The sequence below is a fragment of the Saccopteryx leptura genome, chromosome 10, assembly GCF_036850995.1.
Source record: "Saccopteryx leptura isolate mSacLep1 chromosome 10, mSacLep1_pri_phased_curated, whole genome shotgun sequence".
NCBI classification, from domain to species: Eukaryota; Metazoa; Chordata; class Mammalia; order Chiroptera; family Emballonuridae; genus Saccopteryx; species Saccopteryx leptura.
The window spans coordinates 76,847,160-76,874,767 of NC_089512.1; the positions used below are offsets into that span (position 1 = coordinate 76,847,160).

General features: G+C 48.1%; 1 protein-coding gene across 5 annotated transcripts in view; it reads right to left on the bottom strand.

The window, feature by feature from the left end:
- The window catches only part of PTPRG (protein tyrosine phosphatase receptor type G), a 908,944-nt gene that overhangs the window by 106,988 nt on the left and 774,348 nt on the right, over nt 1-27,608 (bottom strand). For all 5 annotated transcript variants that reach the window (XM_066351766.1, XM_066351767.1, XM_066351768.1 and 2 more), the window contains 3 exons: nt 25,248-25,440; nt 4,516-4,700; nt 895-1,003 (listed from right to left, as the gene is read on the bottom strand). In XM_066351766.1, the coding sequence (XP_066207863.1) occupies nt 895-1,003; nt 4,516-4,700; nt 25,248-25,440 (487 nt within the window). The remainder of the gene's footprint in view (nt 1-894; nt 1,004-4,515; nt 4,701-25,247; nt 25,441-27,608) is intronic.

Consider the following 27,608-nt stretch of genomic DNA (forward strand, 5'->3'; position numbering starts at 1 on the left):
CGGCCAGGCTCGCCGTCCTCTGCCCGAGCAGCTCAGCAGGCGCAGGGCAGACAGAGCGGCCAGGCTCGCCGTCCTCTGCCCGAGCAGCTCAGCAGGCGCAGGGCAGACAGAGCGGCCAGGCTCGCCGTCCTCTGCCCGAGCAGCTCAGCAGGCGCAGGGCAGACAGAGCGGCCAGGCTCGCCGTCCTCTGCCCGAGCAGCTCAGCAGGCGCAGGGCAGACAGAGCGGCCAGGCTCGCCGTCCTCTGCCCGAGCAGCTCAGCAGGCGCAGGGCAGACAGAGCGGCCAGGCTCGCCGTCCTCTGCCCGAGCAGCTCAGCAGGCGCAGGGCAGACAGAGCGGCCAGGCTCGCCGTCCTCTGCCCGAGCAGCTCAGCAGGCGCAGGGCAGACAGAGCGGCCAGGCTCGCCGTCCTCTGCCCGAGCAGCTCAGCAGGCGCAGGGCAGACAGAGCGGCCAGGCTCGCCGTCCTCTGCCCGAGCAGCTCAGCAGGGCAGACAGAGCGGCCAGGCTCGCCGTCCTCTGCCCGAGCAGCTCAGCAGGGCAGACAGAGCGGCCAGGCTCGCCGTCCTCTGCCCGAGCAGCTCAGCAGGGCAGACAGAGTGGCCAGGCTCGCCGTCCTCTGCCCGAGCAGCTCAGCAGGGCAGACAGAGCGGCCAGGCTCGCTGTCCTCTGCCCGAGCAGCTCAGCAGGCGCAGGGCAGACAGAGCGGCCAGGCTCGCCGTCCTCTGCCCGAGCAGCTCAGCAGGGCAGACAGAGTGGCCAGGCTCGCCGTCCTCTGCCCGAGCAGCTCAGCAGGGCAGACAGAGTGGCCAGGCTCGCCGTCCTCTGCCCGAGCAGCTCAGCAGGCGCAGGGCAGACAGAGTGGCAGGAAAGGGTGTGGGGTGGCCCCGCCTCACCTTGGAAGAGCATCGTCTGGCTGAAGTCACTCCGCATGTCGTTCTGACACACGGCCTGGACGCGGAACAGGTAGAGGCTGTCAGGTGAGACGTGGCTAATGGTGGCTTTCTGTGGGTGAAGAAAGAAAAGCTGGTGTGAAGGCCAGTGCACTCACCTTCTGAAGACAACCCTGAAGTGATGTTCAGTGTCACTTCCAGGTCTCTGGTGCACGCACAGCCTGCCAGCACGAGGCTCCCCCGTGGGCCCACGGCTCACTCTGAGAGGAAAGAGCCGTCAGAACAGCCTGCCTGGGAATGTGCTGTCAACACGGAAATGTGCAGGATAAGAGGTAACAGAATCAGTTTGGACTCTTATTCTTGACTGCAGCTTGGACCGTGTCTTTGGCACTCCTTACACTCATAAGTCTTGGACTTCTTTTATCACAACTGTACCTTTTAGACTGTGCTTATATACCGAAACGGCATCTATAGTCGTCAAGTGTGCTGAGTTTCCAGAGCCAGGCAGAGTTTCAACACGAGCAGTAAGATCTCTGCATCGGCCCTGGCCGGTTGGCTCAGTGGTAGACCGTCGGCCTGGCGTGCAAGGGGTCCCGGGTTCGATTCCCGGCCAGGGCACACAGGAGAAGCGCCCATCTGCTTCTCCACCCCTCCCCCTCTCCTTCCTCTCTGTCTCTCTTCCCCTCCCGCAGCCGAGGCTCCATTGGAGCAAAGATGGCCCGGGCGCTGGGGATGGCTCCTTGGCCTCTGCCCCAGGCACTAGAGTGGCTCTGGTCGCAACAGAGCGATGCCCCGGAGGGGCAGAGCATCACCCCCTGGTGGGCAGAGCGTCACCCCTTGGTGGGCGTGCCGGGTGGATCCCGGTCGGGCTCATGCGGGAGTCTGTCTGTCTCTCCCCGTTCCCAGCTTTGGAAAAATACAAAAAAAAAAAAAGGATCTCTGCATTCTATTTCTCTATGGTTTAAAGGCCTCGTCGTAGCTTGTCCACGGGCAACATGGGGCAGGATGCAAGGAAGGACCCCTGGTCAGAAGTCAGGTAAGGTAGGGGTAGCCTTTCCACTCACTCACAAGCTGTGATGGTGAGCCAAGTGTTCAACACCTCTGGCCTCTGCTACCTTCCACTTTGAAGGGGGGAGAGAAACAGCTGCCTCCCAGAGCTCTTGTCAAAGCTCTATGACACAGGCCAGGCAAACTGTGTTCATATGTAGCCCACACCACTCAACACAGGGCCAGCAAGCTCCAGCTCACAGGCCAAATCCAGCCCCGCTTGCTTCTGTAAATAAAGTTTTATTGGCACACAGCCACACCCATTCATTTACAGCAGGGGTCTCAAACTCGCGGCCGTGCGGCCCGCCCACCAATTTTGTGCGGCCTGCAGACTAATCAAACTTTGTGGATTAATCTGCAGGCCAGTCTGCGGGCCGCACAAAATTGGTGGGTGGGCCGCATGCGGCCCGCGGGCCACGAGTTTGAGACCCCTGATTTACAGGCTGTCTGTGGCAGCTTTCACCATACAGCAGGGTTGAGTTGCTGCTACATGACCTTATGTCCCTTGTCCCATAAACTCTAAAATCTTTTCTATCTGGCCCTTTCTAGAAAATGCTTACTAATCCCTAGTCATCAGATACCCACCAAGTTCAGGTCACCCATTCCTCAAAGTTTTATTCCAAGAGTCTTTAAAAATGAGAAAAGAGAAAGTACCTAGAAAAGCAGACAGCACTTGCTTTGTGAAGAAAAAAGCAATAAAAGCAACTGATTTCAAAGACTCCCCTAATGGATGAAGTACCTTGTCACTGATATGTGGGTCCCAGGCCAAGTATCAAAGGCAGCGCTGGGAGCTTACCCATCAGTGGGCTTCCCTGGCCAGCTATTGAAAACCTCCGACAGGCATTAAAGCGCTATTGTTGCCACACCTGCTGCCCTTGCCCAGAGAACTGCTTCCGGAACAGAGCCATAGGCCAGGGTCACATTATTTAACTTGAAGCCTCATTTATCTCTATCGGAGACATCTGCCCCACAGGTTTGTGGTAAGGATGTGCAAGAGGCACGTAAACCAGGAAATGCCTCACCCATGTTCCATGTTACTTCCCGCAGCAGGCAACTGTTATATAATGGCCTTGCTGCCACTGAGTCAGCACATGCTTGACTTCCTGAGGAATTAAGAAAATTAGTTTTGTATATCCCAAAAGAAACTAACCACCCCTAGAAATCCTTACCAAGAAAAAAACAAACAAACAAAAACTTGCTGTCAAAACACATTTTTCTGTGTGTCGCTCCCTTTCTCTGAAACTAATTTATGCCTCATTCTCTAACCCTCTGACCCGACTTCTGTTCCGAGCAGAATCTCTGCTCCATCTCGGCTGGGATGTATTAGCATTCACTCCAACCCCGCATCTATTCATCTTTGCATGTTTAATTATTTTTCACTTAGAACAAGAAACTGCCTAAGCGCCCACATCATTTCTGCTGATTAATGGAACATCTTTACTTCAGAAAGAGAAAAATCCCTTGTAGACTTCCAGGAGTGACAAGAGAGAGGTTAAACTGCATCCTAACCTTGGGTAACTTTCACTAGATTCCTCTCTGATTTCACGAAGCTCATCATTCCCTAATGTGACCCAGATAACAATGTCTAGTGGGGAAATTGAAAATATAAATGGAAATGAAGTAAAAGAACCTTCATCTAAAGGGATGTAAAAAGTACTATTCTGGAACTGATTGAATGGGCCCTGGGGACTCTGTATTGGGAGGGAAAAAAGTGATACCGTCATTAAGAATCCCACTCTGGGCGATTGCATTTTTCATGTGCACATACAATTATGAATTTCATTATTTCAAAGCTTTTCTTTGATTAACAATAAAAGCAAAGGCTTTCGCACCCAATTGTGTCACTTTGAGTTTCTATGCAAAGACTTAAAGACTAGTGCTGTTGGATGGTTTGCTTTTACCAGGGAAGAAGATGGCATCTACAAACATCTGTTCTGAAGGGCTTCATTGGGTGTTGGCCACTAAACATTTATGTAGATTTTAAGAAGAGATGTGGAATTGGGCTTATATAGCTCAAAATGAGGTCAGATATCTGTGCTGAGAGCCCGAGAGCAATGGTTAAAATCACATGGTCACAGGGCTTCGGCAGGTAGGAATGTGTGAGGCAGCTCAGCTGTGGCCGACGGAGTGTGGGGACAGTGGGCAGTTTCGTGGCGGCGGTGACTAGCAGTAAGGCAGAGGAAGAGGACTGATTGTAGTAATAATAGCTAGTACTTCCCTAGTGCTCACCATGTGCCAGAACCTGTTGCACGTTCACATAACATTTAATATTTACAATAACCCTATCCAATGAAAAGACCTTAACAGAAGCTTTCTGTTTTTCTAATAATGAAAGACAAGGAGTCAGTTTTGAAGGGCCCAATTGTAAAGAAATTAACTAGTTCTTCCAGGGGGTGCTGGCCAGCAGGTGTGAGGGCTGCTCCAGCCCCAGTCCACACGAGGAGCCACTGCCTTGCTGCAGGGCCAGCGTCCATGTGCGGCTGGGGTGACCAGAGAGAGCTCGCCTGCAGTGCCTGGTGACGACGCGGCAGGGACCCCTCTCCTAAGCACAAGGGCAGCAGGCACCCCAAGTCTTACCAAGTCTTTGTCGCTGTCCTTCCTGAACGTCTTCTCCTTCTCGTCTTCGTTCTTGGTCCAGCTGTAGGAGATCACGTAGTTCATGATGGGCGGGTGGTAGACGGTCTCCGGCGGGCTCCAGGACACCTGCAGCGCCGACTGGCTCAGGGGCTGCACCTTCATGTGGATGGGCGGAGAGCTGCAAACTGAACACACAGATCACCAGCTCAGGGGCTCCCGGCACAACGGGGCACTCTCTGGGCGGCCGTGTCCTTAGAGCCCACACCGAGACTTCACAGCAGTGCACAGAACAGCTGCACTCCCTTCACCTACATCGGCCACATCTCGCCCCCTCCTGCACACAACTGTTTTCCTGCTAAGCCATCATGAGCAAGTTGCAGACGTCCTGACACTTCACTCCTGCCTGCTCCACCCTGCATCTCTATAGAATAAGGATGTTCTCCTGTATGACCCAAGAAACTGGATGTTTTGTTCCCGCAAATTCATGTTGAAACCTAATCCCGTATGTCATGGTATTTGGAGGTGGGGCCTCTGGGAGGGGATTTAGGTCATGAGGGTGTTGTAGGGTGCAGCCCTCATGAATGGGATTAGTATCCTTATAAAAGAGACCGCAGATTGCTCCCTGCCCCTTCACCTTGTTAGGACACCATGAGATGCTGCATTATGAGCCAGGAGGGGGGGCTCTCACCAGACAGTGAACCTGCTGGGCCTTATCTTAGGCTCCCCAGCTTCCAGGATGGTGAGGAACAAATTTCTGTAGTGTATAAGCCACTCTGCCTGTAGTAGTTTGTTATAGCAGCCTGTGATGAGAACCCCAATACCATGATCATGCCTAAGAAAATACACTTCATTCAATAGCACCATCTGATGCACAGTCCATACTCAAACTTCCCCATTGTCTCCAAAAGATTGTTTATAGCTGTTTTTCCCTTATCAGAGTTGCATTTCATTATCCTGGGGCTTCAGCCTTTCTAAATCTAGCAGTCACCTGGCCTTTTTACCTTGATGACTGTTTTTGTGGAAGCCAGGCCATTTGACCTGTGAGGTATCCCAATGAACTAAAATTGTAGAAAAATTGTCAAAAGATCAGAGTATAAATAAGTACAGTTTGTTTTGCCAGGTGCTTGCAAACCAGGGAGGGAGGGCGGAAGAACAGCAGGCTCCAGAGTGAGCACTTGGTGTGAGGGCACAGTCAGGTCTGGAGTGGCAGAGGGGAGCCTCGCTCAAGGAGGGGAGCCAGGGAAGCACGGCGTGGCCTGCCATCTCCTAGGAGCCTGCCGCGGCCGGCAGCCCGGAGCCCAGAGCCCACGGCCACTCTGGGGAGCGCGACGGCTTCCTGGCCAGGGGTGCAGGCCGTTTTAAGGAGCTGCCTGCTGGAGAACAGAGGAGATTGCTTCTGACAGGGAGGCATCCTTTCCTTCTTCAGCTGCCAAATCACTCTGCAATCGGAGAGATCTGCTTTGTGTAGCTGAGAGAGGAAGGAAGGGATAAATTAATGAGGCATTCCCACTGCCCCAAAGAACCCTGGAGGCATCAGGCTGCACAAATGCAGGCATTGGCTCTGCTGCACAAATGCCACTAGAGCAGGGACATCAAACAAAGAGTCTGAAGGCTTCCAGAGGTGTGTGTGTGGTGGTGGTGTGGGGGAATGACAGCATGTGGACACTAGGTGGCGCTGACATACCATTTCAAATATCCCTGAAACAGTTTCTCAAGACAGCAGAGTGGGGGGAAAGTCAGATGACCTACACCCCTATCTTCCCAAACGCCAAAAATGAACCAAGATTTATATATTGGAAGCTCCTGTCCCTCACAATGATGACCGTGTCAGGTTTCCTGGCTTCTACATATTCTCTCACCTCCTACCATATTCGTATCTATCCCCCCTATTCTGCGGCCGGCATGCCCATCCCAATCGGTGAGCTGGATGGGGATTCTTGTGCCCCTGGTGGTTACATCACCACCACACAAATAATTCTATCACCCACACGCAGCTGCAACCATTCTTATTTATTCTTTAAAATTAAAATAGCAGGTTTTTCTTTGCTGATTAAGATGATTCATGTTAATGTTTTGGTTATTTTTAAAGAAACTCGAATAGTACCCCCCCAAAAAAAAGTAAGAAGAAAGTTTTTAAGAATCACCGAAAACTGCAACACGCAGAGATAAGTGAACTTTCCGGGGAGTCAGCATCCAGACGGCCCTTCCTACACGTGTAGCAGCACATACATACAATTTGATGTAGATGGGGTATGAAGCATTTTAGCCTTAGAGCTGAATTTTTTATTGTTGCTGTTGTGTTTTACTCAGTAAGTCATGGAGACATTTCCTTGTCAATAAACAGAGCTTGGTGTCCCGTTTTAAATGAAGGTGCAGAATTCCACTGTCTCAATGGACCAGAAGGTACTGAGTTAAGCTCACAAACGAGGCAGGTCTCGTGTCACTCTAACAGGACCACCTACCAGGGACAGAACTTTGGGATCCAGGGGCCTCCACAGACAATGCAACAGAGCTGTGGGCCAGAGGTCCAGGCCTATGGCACAGGCAGGTGAGACAGGAAGTCCTCTTCTGCCACCTCCTGCCACCAACTCCCTGACAGGGAGGAGTTGTCTGACCAGACTGGGGGGAGACATTTGCAGAGTGTCAAGAGGACTTAGAGCAGGGTTGGCAAACTTTTTCTGACAAGGGCCTAAGAGTAAATATATTTGGTGTTGTAGGCTATACTGTCACTGTCACAAATACTCAATAGTACTTTTTTTTTTCCTTTTTCTGAAGTTGGAAACGGGGAGGCAGTCAGACAGACTCCCGCATGCGCCCGACCAGGATCCACCCGGCATGCCCACCAGGGGGCGATGCTCTGCCGCAATCAGAGCCATTCTAGTGCCTGAGGCAGAGGCCACAGAGCCATCCTTAGCGCCCGGGCAAACTTTGCTCCAATGGAGCCTTGGCTGCGGGAGGGGAAGTGAGAGACAGAGAGGAAGGAGAGGGGGAGGGGTGGAGAAGCAGATGGGCGCTGGCCGGGAATCGAACCCGGGACTCCTGCACGCCAGGCCAACATGCTACCACTGAGCCAATCGGCCAGGGCACACAGGAGAAGCGCCCATCTGCTTCTCCACCCCTCCCCCTCTCCTTTCTCTCTTTCTCTTCTTCTCCCGCAGCCAAGGCTCCACTGGCCAAAGTTGGCCTGGGTGCTAAGGATGGCTCCTTGGCCTCCGTCTCAGGCGCTAGAATGGCTCGGATTGCAGTGGAGCAACGCTCCAGAGGGGCCAAACATCACCCCCTGGTGGGCATGCCGGGTGGATCCTGGTCGGGTGCATGCGGGAGTCAGTCTGTCAGCCTCCCCAATCACTTCTCACTTCAGAAAAAAAAAAAAAATTCTACTGCTCCTGATGTTTTCAACCATTTAAAACACAAAAACTGTTTCTCGTTTACTGTTGTACAAACAGTGGTGGTGGGCAAGTCTGGGTCCATGGTTTGCTGATCCCGCACCAAGATAAAGGAAGGGCACACCTTTACTGCAAACTCGTGTCCTCAGCACTGAGCTCTGCCCTCAGCACAGCCTGAGGCCCGCCCTCTGCACCAGTCAGCCTATCTACACGGAGCTGTGTGGGGCTGAACTACTGACTTCACTAAATATATGTAATAAATAACCTAACTCCCCCACTAGAAATGTGAACTCCCTGAGGTTGGCACCTTTTCCGTCTTGCTTGCTACATTACCCAGGATGCTAAACCAGGGCCTGGCACACAGTGGGCTCTTGGCAGACGTTAGCTTAGTGTGGGGATGCTCAGCATAGGACTCCTTATTCTCCTGGTCCACGGGGCCCGTAGGACACGACCTCCCAGGTCTCCAACTTCATGGCCTTCCATTATCCTCACGTATTAATCACTGGCAGCCCCACCCTAACACACTGGACAAACTAGCTTCACCATCATGTTTCCCGTTGGAGGTCTCCTCTGTGCCCCTGACAGGGCCCACAGTGCGTCTACTCACAGCTCATCTGTGGCTCCGCCCCTCAGCCTGAGCTGTGAGCACCTCCAGGCGGGCACCAGGCTTTTCACCACACCTGCCCAGGGCCTCAGACTCCCCTGACAGAAGGAGAGAAGGTATTTTGTCCTTTAGTCAGGACCACTGATACAAGTTTTCCCACTCGAAATTGATACCACACCGTCCACTCCTGGGCTCACGTTCAGGAGCCGCGAGTTTGTGTGAGGAGTCTGTCCCCAGTGTGAGGAGTCTGTCCCCAGTGTGAGGAGTCTGTCCCCAGCCTCCCCCTCACAGCTTCACCAAGGGGACATCTGCTAATTAGAAAAAGCATTTGGTCTACAAAGGTGACAATACCCCAGTGTGCTTGCTGGCTGGGGAGGCGAGAAGACCAGATCCCTGCAGAGACCATGGGAATGAGCGGACTTACAGAGGCACAGGACAGCCTGTGCTTCTAAGTTTCGCCTGATTTTTCAGTGATGCAATCCTTCTTTCAAATAAAACCTCCCTCAAAATTCTGAACACAAAACAGACAAAAGTAGCATCATGGGGTTTTATGGAACCATTTGGAAAAGCTGTTGTGAACAAGTGTGGGCTTTGGAGCCACACACAGAGACCCTTTGTGTTCTTATCTACAAAATGGGTGGCTAGTGTCCAGCAATATTCTCTCACAGGATCAGGTGAGAATCACAGCGTCAGTGGGCCTGTGGCCACGGCACACCCAAGGGCAGGCTGCTGGGCCCTCACAGTGTTCAACAAATTGGTATGTTTTACATAGAAAGCTGGGTTTTCACATCGGTCCGCATCCGCGCAGGGCAGCAGAGCAGTTACCTGGAGCAGCAGAGCAGCTCAGACGGGGGTGGGGCTCACCCTGGCGTCAGTCCTCCTCCCCCCCGCCTGCCTCTACCCTGATCGCCTCACCCACAGCTGCCTGGCCCCCGTGGTCTAAAACGGGCACTAGAAACCTAACACCCACTGCAAACTGCAGCTGACACGGGGGTCAGACAGTCGTCCCGACACACCCTTTGCACAGAACTGAGGCCTCACCATGTGGGAAGCCCCGCACCCTGCAGTTCTCTAAATAAATACCCCTGTGAGGCGCTCCTCCCTTCCCCGCCGATTGAATTCCCCGCCTTTCACAGGCCTCTTGGACACAACCAGCCCTGACAATTCTGCCTTCATTCTGAACCACCTGTAATTATGACCCCAGACCTCGTTAAATAACGAAGAGGCCTCTCGCAGAGTGCCCGAGGTCTCTGACTCTCAATCAACATCAGGGCATTTTCTCAGTGGCTCCACCACACTCCTCTTCACTTTGGACATTAGACAAACTAATGTGATCCGATCCCTGTGAAGTTGGTGTAATTTCCAAGTGCCTTAAACTATTTGGAGTTGAAAGTCCTCCTGGGCACCCTGTCCCCCAAGAGTTTCACACCTGAGGCAACAGGCCCATTACTGGTCAGAAGTCAGAGAAAAGCACGGCTCAAACAGCAATTTGGTGCCAGTTCACTGTTTCCACAGTGCTTGTCAACAGAAATGGAACTTGGGGTGGGGTTGGGAGAGGTAGAGATAGGACATCCTGCATCACGTAGGGTGGTGTCAGGGACCAGCCTGGCCTGAGCCAGCCGAGGGGACCGGGCAGGGAGAGTGCGCAGGCTCCGTCTCCTCTCACAGCAGAAGGGAGCGAGTCAAGTGGAACAGAGACACGAGCTTTGCCTCAGGAGGCTTAAATACGTATCTTTTTTTTTATCGCCAACTCAGCACAAGAACCCTTGACTATGGAGTCCTTTAGGGGAAATCTCCAAAGAAATGGCCTCAGGGAAGGATTTCTCTTTTTGAAGGGCTGTATCAAAGAGGTCTAGGTAAACACAAAATCCCCCAAAGCAAACCGTGTAGGACATCAAACCTGGAATATTGGAGCCCTGAGGTGTCAGAAGGGATGTGTGAGGACAAAGGTTCCAGAACAGGGACAGAGGAAGTCAAAGCAACCCCCGTTCCAGCATTCAGGGATTTACAGCGTCCCAATAGCGTCTGTCTGAAGCTGCTGGCTGGCCAGGACACATGTGGACCAGGCTCTGAGCATTCCTCTCACGGGGTCTGTGCACAGAGCTCAACCCAGGAGGTGGCTTCAGCATCCTCCCCACTAAAGAGGAGTGAGGACACAGGGGTCCAGAGAGGCCGAGTCATTGGGCTGGACCAAGGACACAGAGTGGGCGGAAGGGTCAAGGACGGAACCTAGTCTGTCCCATTCCAGACCAGGAGGTTGCGCGTCTCCCACCCAGACACCTCCCACACCTGTTCTCCTATCTGCAAGATGGGAACACAGATGTCAGCAGGGTCAAAGAACGAAGGCCGTCCCAGCCTTGACCTCCCGCAGCCTCAGGTCTACAATTTCTTCACTGGGTTAACAGTCCTTTGTGCAAAAACAGCTTCCTTCCCTCTCCCTCCCTCTGCCTTCCCAAGCTTCTCTTTCTCAATGACAGGTAAGAGTACAGGGTCTGGCAATTTCCAGAACAGCCTTAGCTCCTTGAAGGCCCTCTAATACTGAAAGCAGCCCAATCGCTGTTCTCCTTCATCAGAAATGAAAACTAAGTTCGCAGCCCCTTAGGCCACCATTGGGATGCTGGAAATATATGCGGTGGGCAGAGTGACCATCCCCAAGGCCTTTATTCCGTGCTATTCTGTGCTGACACAGCAAGAGTAACAAATCCCATCTGACAAACCTGGCTTGGGGCTGAGTTAGCACATTTCACAAATTATGTCATCAAGTCCTCACGGTAATTCAGTGGGGCTGCTGGTTCCATCATCACTTCTGTTTTAGAGACGAGATCCAAGAGGGCCATTCATTCACCTATTTGTCCTGAAGTCAGACTACTTCCATTCTGGACATACCAGCTGCATGGTCTTGCATAAATTCATGGCGTGCCCAAACACCTGCTGACTGATGTATAAGAAGTATGCTGGACGGAGTAGCTATTGTTCAATATTTATTGAGTGCCTGCTGCATGCCAGGACCGTGCCCAGGAACTAGCCATAAAGGTGAACACAGGTGACATGGCTTTTGACCTCTTTGAGATTAGGGCCCATAGGAGGAAACTCACCAACCACTTAATCCCTACCAATCAGTTCTCTCTCTATAAGCTTGTTTGTTTTTCAATTCTACATATAAGAGAAAACTTATGATATTTGTCCTCTATCTGACTTATTTCACTGAGCATATATATACCCTCTGGGTCCATCATGTTGTCACAAAGGACAAGATTTCATTCTCTTTTTTAATGGCTGAACAATATTCTATTGTATATAAACCATGATTTCTTTACCATTCATCTATCCATGGACATTTGTTTCCACACCTTGCTTATTGTAATAATGCTGCAGTGAACATAGGAGTGCAAGCTGTCTTTCAGAGTTAGTGTTTCCATTTCCTTTGAATAAATATCCAGAAGTGGAATTGCTGGGTCATATGGTAATTCTATTTAAAATTTTTTGAGGAACCTCCATACTTTCTTCTACAGTGGCTACACCAGTTTGCATTCTCCCAACACTTGTTATTTCTTGTCTTTTTGATGATAGCCATTCTAACAGGTGTGAGGTGATAGCTCATTATGATTTTGATTTGCATTTCCCCAACGATTAATGATGCTGAGTATCTTTTCATGTATTTGTTGGCTATTTGTATGTCTCTCTTATTCTATTATTTGGTTTTTGTCCCCAGTCCCTGACACAGGGCTCCTACATTCCTTGTAAATTCCTAAGTGGTGAGACCACTAGGGATTCTGTTCTGTAGAGGATCCTGGGTGGGCTCTTGGTTGGCTTCTGGATTGGCACCGGTCGTTGGGAAGACCACGCCAGGATTATAAACTTGAAATTTTCAGCCCCGTGCCCCACTTCTCCAGAGGAAAGAGGACCTGGGATTGATGACACCTATAGAATGAAGCCTCAATAATAATTCCAAACTTATGGGGGGGGGGTTAGGAAGCTTCCAATCAGGATGTTCATCTATGTCTTTTATCATATTTTCTATTAAACTGGTGATTGTAAGAGTTTCTCTGAGTTCTGTGAGCCACTCCAACCAATTAATTGACCCAAAGAAAGACTTACAGGGACTTCTGATTTGTAGCCAAGTTGGACAGAAGTTGTTAGTAACCCAGGGATCTGTAACTTGTGATTGGTGCCTGAAAGGGTGGGAGGAGTCTTGTAGGACTGAGCCCTCAACCTGTGAGACCTGACGCTACCTCCAGGTAGACACTCAGAATTGAGATAAATTGTAGGACACCCAGCTGGTATCGCAGAGAATTGCTTGGTGGGGGAGCACCTCTCCCCCATATTTGGTGACCAGCAGCGGCAGAAGTGAAGTGTTCTATGTGAAAGTAAAGGATAAAGACACAAGAAATGAACAGGTGGCTTTTTCCCTACTCAGGAGGGAGAAGCATTTTCCTCCTCCACCCGTGGAGTTTTCTCTACACCATCCCGTGGCGTCCCTGACTCCATGAACAAGCCTGCTGTGCAGCTCTTTCTCAGCTGACGACTATGAGATGCTCAGTGTAGCAACTCCCACGGGAGACAGCTAGTTGGAAAATTTCTTTACCCTGTCTCCACTGTTCATGTGACAGAGTCACACACTTGTACAGCAGCCGCAGCCTGTGCCTGGGAAGGCAGAGGTGGACGCTCAATTCTCCAGCCCCTAAACATGTGGTTTTGACTTTCCCATGTTATATGTTCCCGACCTCTCTTACTTCCTTAAAGTCTTTTTCCTACGCAACATCCCTCTTCCTCTGAGAGCTAATGGTCATGGGAAGTGTACATGTCCTGTGCAGGAAAAAGCATCATTTGGTTTGGCGCTAAAGGGAGGCAGCCAAGTTCAGAATGAGGCACCTTCCCAGCCGCACTTGACAGGGGCTTCTGGAACACTGGGTGGAAGGCTGAATTCCATGAACCCTCAGGACCTTCCCTCCCCTTCAACTTTAAGATGATGTGGCTTCCTGCCAAAGGGCGCAGCGGACATCTCCCTCTCTCACTGAACACAGCATCCTGTCCACGTGGTACCTCTTAACTTCCACCTTGCTCTAGTCTGGACTCCGATGAAGGGTCTGTACCAGAGACCACGGTCAGGTCTAGGGTGGGCAAAGCCCAGTGCCCTTGCACTGAGGCTGGGTTTTCTCTGGCTGAGTCTCCTGTTTCCCCCTGCTCAGATGATGTTACAGCCCCCATTTATTCAAAAGAAACACCTGTATCACTTAGAGGCCCATAGCTGCCCTCAGGAACTCTGGACTATTATCTAACCACCGTCCAAGACCTAAGATCCCACAAGCTGCCTGAATCAGTAATCCCAAAGCCATGTCAAGTGGTCACCTAGTGACCCACACTGATGGGTTCAGCCAGGATTTACTAACCCATGGACTCTAAATGGTCATGATACAAAGAGGTCAGAGTGCCTTCATTTATTCCAATTTGGTCCTTAAAATGATTTTCTCTTAGAATTGGGTGCTTTTGAGGTTTGGCACCTAACATATTTAAAAGGAGTACCCTGGCTCTTGCCTGACATTCAACTAATGAGCTTTGGCACCAGCCTCTCTTTTTAGTTCTGGAGCAGAGAGGCCTTAGGATGAGCCCCACTGTTTGGATTCCAACCTTGGTCTGACCCCTAGATGTGGCATCTGCACCAGTGGGTCATCTGGTAAGGACGGCCCTTGATGGTATAGCTCCAGGATCTCCCACAGTGGGATCTGGCTTCAGGCTGCTCCTCTTGGGCTTGGTCAAGGGGACTTAGAGGAAAACAGGGTCCTGCTATTACTAACATGGAGAGACCAGGCCACCGAACCTCCGGCATCTGGGTCCACATGCTCTGCAGAGCCTGGGCTTCTGGCTGGCTGGGGAAAGCCGACAGTTTTCCATGGTAGCTACGCTCTTCTCTGAGAAGGCCCCTCTCCTCTGGGAAGCCTTCGCGGGGCCAGCCTGCGCAGAAGCCGCAGGACTCCGTGCCGTGATGTATACTGCCCTCCAGCAGCCGGCGTCAGCACACATACAGTGCCTTCGGACAGGCACGGCTTTGAAACAAGAGCCAGGACACTCATTCTGGTCCAGGCCAGTGCTTTGGGATCACAGAACCGGTCCGGAGGGGCCCAGGAGTGAAGCCAGCAACCATGGCGACCACTAGCTGTACAGAGAAGAGGAAAAGATGACCCAAGAGCTCTTGACCTGCATGCACTTCAGGGCCTTTACAGATGGTCGTGAATCTCAGGCCTCGGGCTGAGGAGGTGAGACTGTTTCTCCTGAGACCACAAAGCCAAGGGTCCTGTCTCAGTTCCTTGTACCTGAAGGAAAACAACCTTAACTAAGGTGTTGGTGGGATAAAGAGCGGAGAGAGTGGGGAAGATAAGTCTGTCTCCTGTAAAGCCCCTCGGGGGACTCCGGGAGCCGCAGGCACCTCTCAGGCCGCAGGCTCCCGGCTGGGAACCTAGTGAGCAAGAGACAGAGAAGTGAGTCTCTCGGGAACAAGGGTACTGCTGCCTTTGTTCATTTCCAGACTGTTGTTCACAAGCACCACAGTGTCCACACAAATAAACACAATGCCAAGAAAGATTTTTTGAGAGAGCAAAGGAATGCTAAAGTAGGAGGGTGCTAAGTTGGGCTTGAAGATCAAACTGCCTAACCTGCCTTGAGACAGAGAGGACTGAGTAACTGGATAATATTTACAGTGTGAAGACGACACATGGCCCCTGGTGTCAGTTAAAAATATCAGTTCAACAGCTCCCCAGATGTAAAACAGGTCTGCCAGGGAGCCCCCTGCCACCAGCACCTGCAGCTTTAAATTCCTCCATTCCTACAGAGAGGTGGGGGAGAGTGGTTGGTCCATGGGATGGAAAGGAAAGCCCTCTCTTCATGGTTTTTCTGAGATGAATGCTTTCATCCAAGTAGCTTATGGTCAAAATGGAAGATGGAAATCCAAGGAGCCTTTCCAATTCCTGGTGATGATGTGGAATCCTGCTCCCAGTGCCTGGCTATTCCTGGTGATGATGTGGAATCCTGCTCCCAATGCCTGGCTATTCCTGGTGATGATGTGGAATCCTGCTCCCAGTGCCTGGCTATTCCTGGTGATGATGTGGAATCCTGCTCCCAGTGCCTGGCTATTCCTGGTGATGATGTGGAATCCTGCTCCCAATGCCTGGCTATTCCTGGTGATGATGTGGAATCCTGCTCCCAATGCCTGGCTATTCCTGGTGATGATGTGGAATCCTGCTCCCAATGCCTGGCTATTCCTGGTGATGATGTGGAATCCTGCTCCCAATGCCTGGCTATTCCTGGTGATGATGTGGAATCCTGCTCCCGGTGCCTGGCTCTGCTTCTCCCACAGGAGCGCGCAGCCGGGGCTCGGGCGCAAGTACTCCGGCCGTTCCAGTTCTTGTGAACAGAATCTTTTTTACTTCTGGTCACATGGCATATGTGGGTTAGCTTAGTCCATCTGTTTGGCCATCTACCCATCCATCCAATATGTGGGTTAGCTTAGTATGCCTGTGTGTCCACCCACTCATCCATCCATCCATCCATCCATCCACTCATCCATCCATCCATCCATCCACCCACTCATCCATCCATCCATCCATCCATCCATCCATCCATCCATCCATCCAGTCCAGTATTTACTGAGAGAACATTGTACTCTTTTCAACAAAAAAGAATAAAAGGATAGTCTTAGCCCTCATGGAGCTTATGTGGTAATGGGAGAGTTAAATATTAGGGAAAAAAATTCACAGGAATGTACAGTTTCAACTGAGATAAGTGCTATAAATACTGGTGTTTTGACAAGTGGCTGGGCCACAGCAGGCAGGATACTTCCCTGGGACAGGGACCTGACCTGAGAGCTGAGCTCTGAAAGCTGAGGACGGGTCACCCAGGCTCAGAAGAAACAGCCATCGGGACGGGAGGGTGGCCGGTGGACTGAGGTAGGATGCCAAGGGGGTAGATGCGAGATGGGGCTGGGAGGGGGGCAGGGCTTGCGGACCATGTTAGGAATAGTGGATTTCAGTGGAAAGACTTTAACAATTCCAAACAACCTGAATTCCCATTTCTATTAGGAAGAAAGTATGGTCCCCTATTCTGAAAGGTATTTATTTTCTAGTGATCAGGTCACACAGAACAGGTTGTTTTGAACATACAAAGAAGCCACTGCTCACCTACAAACTAGAAAGTACAGACATTTGCAGAGTACTTTCCATGTCCCAGGCTCTGCCGTGTGTTCCCTACAATAAAAGGGCTGCAAGCCAAGAAGGGAGCATTAATTATTATCTCCATTTTACAAACAAGGAAACCAAGACTTGGATATTAACTAGAGCAAGAAATATAGAAATAAACGGTTGACCTGGTATTTGAGTCCAGGTTTGCTTGACTCTAAAATTTACATTCTTACCCAGTGCCTTATATTGTCTCACCATTCATTCATTCACTCCTTCATCCATTCAGTGAGCAATGTCTGTACACCTACTCTGTCCTAGGCACTGTGTTAGGCTCTGCTGATCCAAAGGTGCATAAGCTCTTCAGCCCAGAAGGCCTCACAGTCCAGATCAAGGGGTCACTGGCCCTGCAAGGAACTGAACCTACGATCAAGGCCTCAGTAGCTGAGTGCTGAACACCCAAGATAACCTGCCAAAAGCAAGCCAAGCAAATAAAGACTGATTCCTTTAGAAAAGGTAAAAATCTCAATCTTTAGTAAAAGCACCCATCCTCACAAGTACGTTTCATTATGAAGCTCCTTCACTAGGGGAAGGAGTGATAAACTGTTGTTCAAGCCACCAGCTGACATAAAACCAAAGAGGCCACTGCTGTGGCTCCACTGAACCTGGCGGCCCCGCGGAGAACGGAAAATGCTGCGTTGGACATAAGAGAATCTTGGTACACATCTCAGCTTGGTCACTACCTGGTCGAAAAGCTCTGGATAATCGCTTGCTCTGAGTCTCAGACTCCTCATCCGTTAAAGAAAAACAATAACACTGCACTTCTCTATTTGCACCGCCCACCTCCATCCAAACTGTTAGAAATCTCAGGGGCTCTGGTCCAAAGTCCATCCCTAAGTATCACTTCTACCTCTGCCAGGATCACCTACATCCAACTGCCGGCATCCTGCCTGGAACACTCCCATCAGCCTCCTCCTGGTCTTGCAGATTCCAGTCCTCACATCGCGGAATGATGGGTTTAACACCCTGTTCGGATCATTCTATAGCTCTGTTTAAGACTCTCCCGATCTTAAATCCTTAAGAAAAAGTCTTTCTGGCACTTCACCCCTGCTTCCCCCCTCTTCCTGCTGGTTCCCATCCCCAGGGCCTTTGCAAATAACCACTCCCTCTAAGAACGTTGCAGGGCTGGCTTCTTATCACCACCTGGCTTGTACAGGGCAGAAAGCTTCCCTGCTGCCTCCCCACCTTGCAACACTCTTAGCACATGACCTGACGTGATCTCAGAACAACGCGGAAGTTCTATCATCAGTTGACTTGTTTCTTTCTGTCCCGCCACTAAAATGTATGCTGATGCTGACGAACTCTTCTCCCTTGTTCCAACCCTTTATTTCCAGTGCTGCAGTAGACGTTCCACAGATACTTGATAGATGGAAAGTGAGTCGTGACAGAGGTTGTTTTGAGGATTAGTAAAAACATGCATGATTACAAGCACTTAGCATAGCACCTGGTACACACAAAGCCTTCCGCAGCCTTTTCCACTGCCAGGGCCTCAGGCACAGCTCCTGGAGGTGAGAAACCCTTCAGTGGTGGATGGAGCTATCTGATAGATGAAAAGAAATTCACTGGCTACAAAACATGAAGCCAAAGTAGTTAATGCCATGTTAAAAGTCTACGAAAGATCAACTTTATGCCAATAGATCAAAGACAACTTACACCAACTCTTTATATAGCTACATAAAATTACAGTTAACACGGGATGTCTGAGCATGCAAAAATGTTTGATATAACATTTATAAGACTTTCAAAGCTATGAGGGACTCAGAAATTTAGACAGCCTTAAAACCAGCCCTATTTTTTTGCCTTATTTCTTTATCACTCCCAAGGTTAAGAAGTAATAGCTAAGTAATCATTATTTTTAAAAGAAGGAGGTAACAAACACTCCAACAAGGCTGCCTTAAAAATGTGTTTTCTTGGCCCTGGCCAGTTGGTTCAGTTGTAGAGCATCAGCCTGGAGTATGGATGTCCTGGGTTCAATTCCTGATCAGGGCACACAGCAGAAGCGACCATTTGCTTTTTCATCCCTCCCCACATCTATCTATCTATCTATCTATCTATCTATCTATCTATCTATCTATCTATCTATCATCTATCTATCTATCTGCCTACCTACCTACCTACCAATCTATCTAATCTATCTATCTATCTATCTATCTATCTATCTATCTATCTATCTATCTATCTATCTATCATCTATCTATCTATCTGCCTACCTACCTACCAATCTATCTAATCTATCTATCTATCTATCTATCTATCTATCTATCTATCTATCTATCTATCTATCTATCTAACCCTCCTGCATCCATGGCTTGGTTGGAGCAAGCTGGCCCCGGGCGCTGAGGATGGCTCCATGGTCTTGCCTCAGGCACTAAAATAGCTTGGTTGCCAAGCAATGGAGCAATGCCCGAGATGGGCAGAGCATAGCCCATTAGGGGGTTTTGCTGGGTAAATCCCAGTCGAGGCGCATGTGGGAATCTGTCTGTCTGCTTCCCCGCTTCTCACTTAAGAAAAAAAAAAAGTGTTTTCCCTAACACTTTTCTGTGCTGAAAGTTTCTGGAAGTAACAAGGTAACTTTTGGAAGAATTTTTGGGAGGGCAGCTGCCTACAAAAAAAATTAGGCACTCATATCAGAGCTTCTTTAAATAAGATAAAATAAGTCAAGCTCATTTATCTGGTGAGTGGAAATGATTAAATTGAAAATAGACCAACATTAATATTTTCTCCCCAAATAGCAGAGAACCGTGATTTCAGTGTCAAACTCTTAAAAAGCAATCGTGGATTTACTTTTCTCTGCTAATTTGGGTGGTATGTGTGATGCTCTTTCTCTGAGCATGCTGATTTAAACTAGGCTAGTTACTTAGGCATTCTCACACAGTGCTAGATGTCCTTAATAAAAACTGCTTTAACCAAAACATGAATTGAAAATGTGGCTATAAAAGGAATCCTTCCATCAGCAGAAGCAAAGGCCATTTTCAAAAAAAAAAAGCATGGCTTTGGCTGAGGAGACTGGAGGGTACACAGTAGCCAGTGTCCTCGCCATTTCCTCCGCTTTCATTACATCATAGAATGCCACTTTAATTAAGTCATCAAGTCAAATTATCAGATCGAGTGGTTTTGATTCCGCTGTGATCTGAACAGTTTTCGTTAAATTAATAAACCATATGTTTCATGTTGTTGGAAGGAAAGTTACTTTTCTCAGTTCACTGTTCCAAAAGTCTTCACAACGACAGTAGTCAGCACTTAATCACTGACTGCTCTTCTGTGGGCCCGGGATGTGCTGCAGAGTAACGGACACGACAGCCCATTAAATACGAAAGTCCATCCACATTATTTACTGACACCGGGCAGACCAGCTGACTGGATGGCCCTTGAACAATCTGCCAAGCCTAAATATTGTTTTCATTTACTAGAACTAAAGCTTTCTACTTTATGATGACTTCCCCCTTTCCTTTGGTGTCTCACATGGCCATGCATCTCATTATCGGCATGGAAAGGCTTGATTCTGTTTTCTCTATTTTGAACATCCAACCCTGCTGGCAGGGGGAAGGATGGGAGCACATTAGCCCAAGCATCCCCCACAGGGCTGCTCAGTGCACATGAGTTAATGATCGCAGCCCGGGGACAAAGAGGTGGGATGCTGTATTTAGTCTACTGAGGCTCTGCTTACAGCCCTGGTAGGAAAGATGACCATGTGTGATGGGGAATTGCCAGTTAACAAACCTGGAGAGTTTGGTCCAAGGGTTCTGTGGTGGAATGGAGGAGTAAAACCAATCAATGGACACTTTCACACTCATGGCTGCTATCATCTTTAAGACAGAAAATAGTTACTTTAAAGCAAACCTGTGATTAGGTTCAATTTTAGTTTGAGCCATCAATTAGGGCAGGGATCATTTAAACTATGGTTCCCAAGCCAAATCAAGACTCTCACCTATTTTTGTAAATTAAGTTTTAAGATTTCTACACCCAGGCACTTAGGTACTGTCTGCGGCTGCCTTCATGCTCCAGCGCAGAGCTAAGGAGCTCCAACAGACTCCACCACACCCACTACATGGTGCTTACACAAAGAAGTTCACGGACTCTTGTCCTATCTAATTAATTAATTTTTCTTTCTTCTGTGAAAATAGCCCAATAAATGCACAGGTGCATGCTCAACATCATAGCTCTGCTAAGCACTGAAAGCTTCTAGTAATGATCAGAGAATGTCAGACAGGATTGGTTCCTTTTGAATTACCTGACAATTTCAGAATACTATCCTTCTCTTTCTGAAACCCTTTCTGCAGGACACTGAGGGGAAGGAAACTAGTCGTGTACTGGCTCTTTCTTGCTTAGATCTCTCGTCAGTCACCTGAGTCCTCCGGCGGCCGAGGACTGCCAGCACCTGTGTTGCCTTAGGCCCTGCAGTGCCCTGGAATTCCTTGTGTTTTCTTGGGGGGCAGCGGGGAAGGGGGAGCATTCGGTCATGTGGACCACGGTTCCATGGCATGTGCATTTAAAAGCAAACAGGGACATTATTAGTCGTTAGAAAAGTGCAAATCAAAACCCCCAAATGATGCTACTTCACATCCACTAGGCTGGCCAAGTAAAAGAGGTCTAACAAGTGTTGTAAGGATATGGAGAAATCAGATCCCTCCTACCCTGCCAATCAGAATATAAACACATAGCCACTTTGGAAAACAATTTCGCAGTTCTTTTTTTTTTTTTAGTGAGAGAAGTTGAGAGAGTGAGACAGACTCTCACATGTGCCCCGAACAGGATCCACCCCACAAACCCAGTTGGGACTGATGCTCAAATTAACCAAGCTATCCTCAGCATCCAGGGCTACGCGCGGACCAGTCGAGCCATGGCTGCAGAAGGAGGGGAGAGAGAGAGAGAAGGGGGAGGGTGGAGAAGCAGATGGGTGCTTCTCCTGTGTGCTCTAACCTGGGATTGAACCTGGGATGTCTGCATGCTGGGCTGATGCTCTATCTACTGAGAAACCGGCCAGGGACAATTTGGCAGTTCTTCAAAAGGGTAAGCACAGGCTCTGGTGTGTTAGCTCAATTGGTTAGAGCATTGTCCCAAAACGCCAAGGTTGCAGGTTTGATCCCTAGTCAGGGCATATAACATATGGGAACCAATGAATGCAAAACTAAGTGGAACAACAAATAAATGCTTCCCCTTTCTCTCTCCCTTCCTCTCTAAAATCAGCCAATAAAAAAAGAAAAAGACAACAAAACAAAAAATCATGTAAACATAGTTACTAGATGATTCAGCAATTCTACTCCTGAGTTTTATATCCAAAAGAATTGAAACTTATATTCACACAAAAACTCAAATATAAATGTTCATAGCACCATTCATAAGAGCCAAAAAAGTGGTAAAACCTCAAATGTCTATCAATTGATAAATGGATAAACCAAATGTGGCATATCGAATCAATGGTATACTATATATTTAGTCAAAAATGGAATGCAATTCTTTTTTTTAAAGTGTTTTAAAAAAATTTTAGTTAACTAATCAATTTATTTATTCATTTTTAGAGAGAGAGAGAAACATTGATTTGCTGTGCCACTTATTCATACTATCATTGGTTGATTCTTGTATGTGCCCTGATGGGATCAAACCCGCAATCTGAGTGTATCAGGACGATGCTCTAACCAGCTGAGCTACCTGGCCAGGGAAAATATAGAATGAAATTCTAATATATGCTCGAATATGGATGAGCCTTAAAAATATAATGCTAAGTGAAATAGGCCAGAGATGAAAAAATCATAGATTGCATGAGTCCATTTATAGGAAGTGTCCAGAACAGGCAAATCCAGAGACGGGAAGTACATCAGTGGTTACCTTGGGCTGGAAACTTTGGGGGGGAGGCAGAAAAAAGAAAAGGAATGAGGGCAGGAGTGACAGCTAATAGGAATGGAGTTTCTCTGTGGGGGCGATAAAAACATTATGACAGTAAATAGTTGTGATGACTGCACAACTTTGTGACTATACTAAAAACCACTGACGTGTATGTTTGAAAGAATGAACTTTATGGTATGTAAATTAAATCTCAATAAAGCTGTGATTAAAATATAAAACAAATAGACTATCTAGCAATAAAAAGAAATAAGTTATGATACATGAATATACAACATCATGGATCCATCTTGCAGCCTTAACACCAAGAGGAAGATGAGGCCGCCCAGAGCCACCTGGAGTAGGAGGGCAAAGGTAAGGGCTGCTGCAGACGGGCAGGGAGGGTCTCTCTGGGCGGCTAGTGGCTGTACAAGTATATATACATCTACTAAAAATTGTTGAATTGTACATTTGTGATAGCTGAATGTTATGGCATGTAAATTATGCCTAAAAAAAAAGGGCTGTAAAAATACGACCTTTCCTGTGCCGCGGTGCACACAGCCAGCGTGGGAAATGTTCAGCAGTACACTGGCGACCAAACCTGAACTCGCCTGTGCGTGCCGGCTGCAGTCTCTTCACCTCCGGGGGCATGCCCTATAGACGTGTCTCCATATGCTTATTAAAAAACCCAAACTTGGAAATAATCCATACATTCATGTCTATGGAAAAGGACAAATCAATTCAGGTACACTCACACAGTGAAAATCAACAATAAAGAAGAACAAACTACATGAGACAGTATAGGTTACCTCTCAAACCAACCCAGTGACGAGCAAAAAAAGCAAGACACAAAAAGGACATTTGGAGGGTTCTATTTATATGACACTTACCAGCAGGCAAAGCTAACTCAGGGTCATGGTTACCTTTGGGAACAGTCTGTGACAGGAAACAAAGCAGTGGAGTTGTAAACTTCTTCCCCTGGGTGTGAGTTATTCAAGTGTACTCAGTTGTGAACATTCATCAAGTTGTGCATGTATTATGTGCATGCTTTTCTCCATGTTCACACTCCAACACTTTGTTTAAAAAATATCACAGCACCTACATCTCTCTCTGCCTCTAGAAAGATCACAAAATATCTTAATATTCACATAGCTTAGGAGTCAGCAATGGACACTGTGATAATTGCAAGAAAACTTGTAAAATAAAAAACTGACCCCCTATATTTAAGAACAGGTCCATGGCTCTGTTCAAATTCAGGGAAAGCCCTTTCACTGGAGGCTCCGGCCCACTTCAGGAATCTAATGCAATAGGAACCATTATCTTCACTTTCTTGGGTAGAAAAGGGAATGCATTCTCTTTGCACAGCTGGTATATATTGTATTTTCAGCCTGTTCTTTTAGGAAGGAACTTTGTAACTGTCACAACCTCAGCAATTCTGAACTAACGGATCTGGTGCTCACTTGAGATAAAAACTCCTCGTCCCTCCACGTCCTCTAAGTTCATCTCTCACAAAATAGCCCCTAAGAGCCCTGTTTCCCAAGGTCAGCCCCAAATTTCTTGAATCTCAAGCAGTTCTTGATGGAATCCAGCTAGACTAGCTTCTCACCATCCTCAAAACAACACCGACAGGAAGGATATAGTCACACTCTTAAACTCCCTTTTCTTTTAGCTCCTTTTCAGATATATGAGCCTGGAAAATGGGCTTGTTCTTACCATCAAAGTGCACATCAATGCAGTTATTTGTGGAACAGAACCTCGTTCCCCTGTTCCCACAAAGGTCATATGCCAGTAACCTGGTTCCTTTTATTGGGGGGTGGGGGCACTCTTGAAATAAAGCCGCCCATGTAACTCACCACACTAAAAATTCCAGTGTTAATAAATGACACAGCTCATCCTGTATTACCCATGTTAATAATTTCAAAGAAGGAGAGCACTGGCCTGGGGAAGATCCATAAAAATGCCTCCTTCTTCCTTCTTCCCTTCCTAGTAATAGGACTTTGATCAGCCTTTACTCCTCTAAGTGTTTCCCAAGCTCTAAGCCACAGTTATGACAAGTCCCAGAGCTTGAAGGGAGGGCTGCCAGGGTAGAATCAGACTTTCTCGTTTCCTGGGAAAGAAATTCATGGTTATTTCACATAAAAAAGTAGAAATGAAAAAGATCAGATGCCTGAAAATAATAATCTTACATTTATCAAGATAGGGAAATTAAACTGTTAAGTAATAAAGTAATAGTTTTAAAAGGCCATGTGGTGTCTAGTTGGGGCAGAGCTGGAGGTGGAGTCCTTGCCTGGAGTGGCTGTCTGTAAGAACTGCAGACCAGGGTCCTGGGAACAAGTCCAAGGTCCTGATGTTGAGCTCAGAGATAAACTCCTGACTCATCAGGTAAACAGTTAAAAAGTAAGACACCCAAAAGCTATCTTTAGATACAAACTAACTAGTGTTGATGTTACAAAGTAAAGAATCAGAGAGAATGACTAATATATTACTAGTCAAAAGGGCAATTTTGCATATATCTGCTTAATTGAAGTTATTCCCACAAACGCTATCATTTACCATCCAGACAAGTCTCTCTATTACAAGAACATACGCTTTGAACACCGAGTTCCAATTCTTGGTTGTTTGAACTCCTTTTAATTTAAAGTAATTTATGATAAGGAATCTTTCTCAGGGCAAGAGCACATTATCCAAATATACCTTTAGAAGCTTCTGTCCCCAGTGGGTTTTCTAAGAAGTCTGTCATGTCATGGTTCCAGGCATCACGGACAGCGGACTTGGACACCACCCTGTCATTCAGACCCTGCTGTGGTCGAAAGTTATTTCTCAGATACTCCACCGACTTGACGTGGTCTTGCTGCTCCGTGGTGAAGATAGAATAAAAAGCCTCGAGCTGAACGGGGAACCAGAGAGGGAAGAAAAAAAGAACATCAGTTAGAAAAGCTCTGGCCCTGGCTGGTTGGCTCAGTGGTAGAACATTGGCCAGTATGTGGATGTCCAGGTTCGATTCCACCCCATCCCCTCCCCCTTCTCTCCCTCCTCCCCACAGCCATGGCTCGAGTGGTCGAGCAAGTTGGCCCTGGGTGCTGAAAGGCTCAGTAGAGCCTCCGCTTCAGGTACTAAAAATAGATTGGTTGCAGAGCAATGGAGCACTGGCCCCAAATGGGCAGAGCATTGTCCCATGGGGCTTGCCAGGTATATCCTGGTCAGGGCACATGCAGGAATCTGTCTCTCTGCCTCCTCTCCTCTCAATAATAATAAAAAAATAAAAAGAAAGAAAAGAAAAGAAAAAATAAAAGCTCTATGGTACAGAGAAAGTTGGGGTGACAAGAACACAAAAATGGCAGGACATGCCCGGCGTCAAATCTGACCAAGCCTGCAGGACACAGGCCTGGATCTGACCAACCCTGCAGGACACAGGCCTGGATCTGACCAACCCTGCAGGACACAGGCCTGGATCAGCCCGGTGTCAAATCTGACCAAGCCTGCAGGACACAGGCCTGGGTCAGCCCGGCGTCAAATCTGACCAAGCCTGCAGGACACAGGCCTGGATCTGACCAACCCTGCAGGACACAGGCCTGGGTCACTGCCAGTAGGCTTACTGGCCCAGGTTTCTGCACTACCAACTAACCAGGAAAATACTTCATTTGAGGCTGTACAGAACTTCGTTTGTGTCTCAGGTAGGAGTCCCATATTTTCTACGGTCACCCCTCCCTGCCTCTACCCCCGGCCACCTTCTGGCAAGACTTCTGGCAGCATGGGAATATCGAGTTTAGATGAAATCAAGAGGTTCTAGATCCAGACTGCTTGGGTGGGATTCTAGCTCTATGGCTCAACCACTCTGTGACCCTGACAAAGATGCCTATCTTTCTGAGCCTCAAAATTTCCTCACTAGAGATAATTACAGGAGCATCTACTTGATAGGGTTTATGTCAGCATTAAATGAGATAATTAATCCATGTACAGGCTTAAAACTGATCCTGGCACATGAGACCTCAATAAACATTAGTGGTTTAACTCATACTAAGCATCTCCTCACATACTAGGGACATAGTGCATCAAAGTTGCTAAATACCTGGTTTGCAAGGTAAGCTGCTCACCAAGGTCAGCATTGACCAGGCAGGTAATCCCAGAGAGATAGTCAAACTTTCTGCAACTCAACTTTCCTCATCAGTAAAAAAGAAGTAATACTAGTATCAATCTTACCAGGTTGTGAAAAAGATTAAAATCGATGTAAACCACTTAGCACCTAGGAAACCCTCAGTACAGCTATCATCATTATTAATATTATTAAGAAACATTTTCCACAAGATTGATGACCAAACATTTATGGAAAACAAAGAAAAAAGATTCAGAACTCCAGGATTATTTCCCCAGGATTAAAAAAAAAAAATTCCCCTTGGCGTTAGCATTCTGCTCAGAGAAACAGGTCACAAGAGGAGCGGGGGTTTTGTGATTAATGGACCACAAAGTTCCTGTCACCAAAGAAATGGACTGTAACCAAACAGTGCCAGCCACCAAAAATACTAACCCCTTGATGTGCAGAAAGAAAATGGCGTGAAGAGAGAAACTGAATGAAGTCTTTCTGGGCCATCTGCGCCCTGAAAGCTGAGTCGGAACACTTCTGCAGGACGCAGCGCAAGGCCCGGCGGCTTCTCGCCCGGCACTGAGGGCTGCCTCAGCTTCGGGGCAGGAAGGTGTCTACACCAACACAGAAATAAACAAGAGAACTGCTACCTAGGTTTCTGGAGGGACATCTTGAAGCCTAGAATGAACTTTAGTGTTTCTCAAACAGCTCAGAGAAGCAGGCAAAAAATCACCTGCTTCTGTATGAAACCCCCTCTCTGCACTAGAAAGCAATGCAAACATAAAGAAAGCGCTGAGTGATTCTGGCCAAGAAAAATCATTCAAGTATATGGATTACCCTATCATTCTACCTTCCCTCCAATTATGCAAATGTGAAGTGATAATAAAGCCAGAGACCTTTTCTGTTTTTTCATCAAGGTGAACCAGGTGGTCTCCCAACCGGTCCAAAAGCCAGAGTGGCATCCCGTGTTCCTT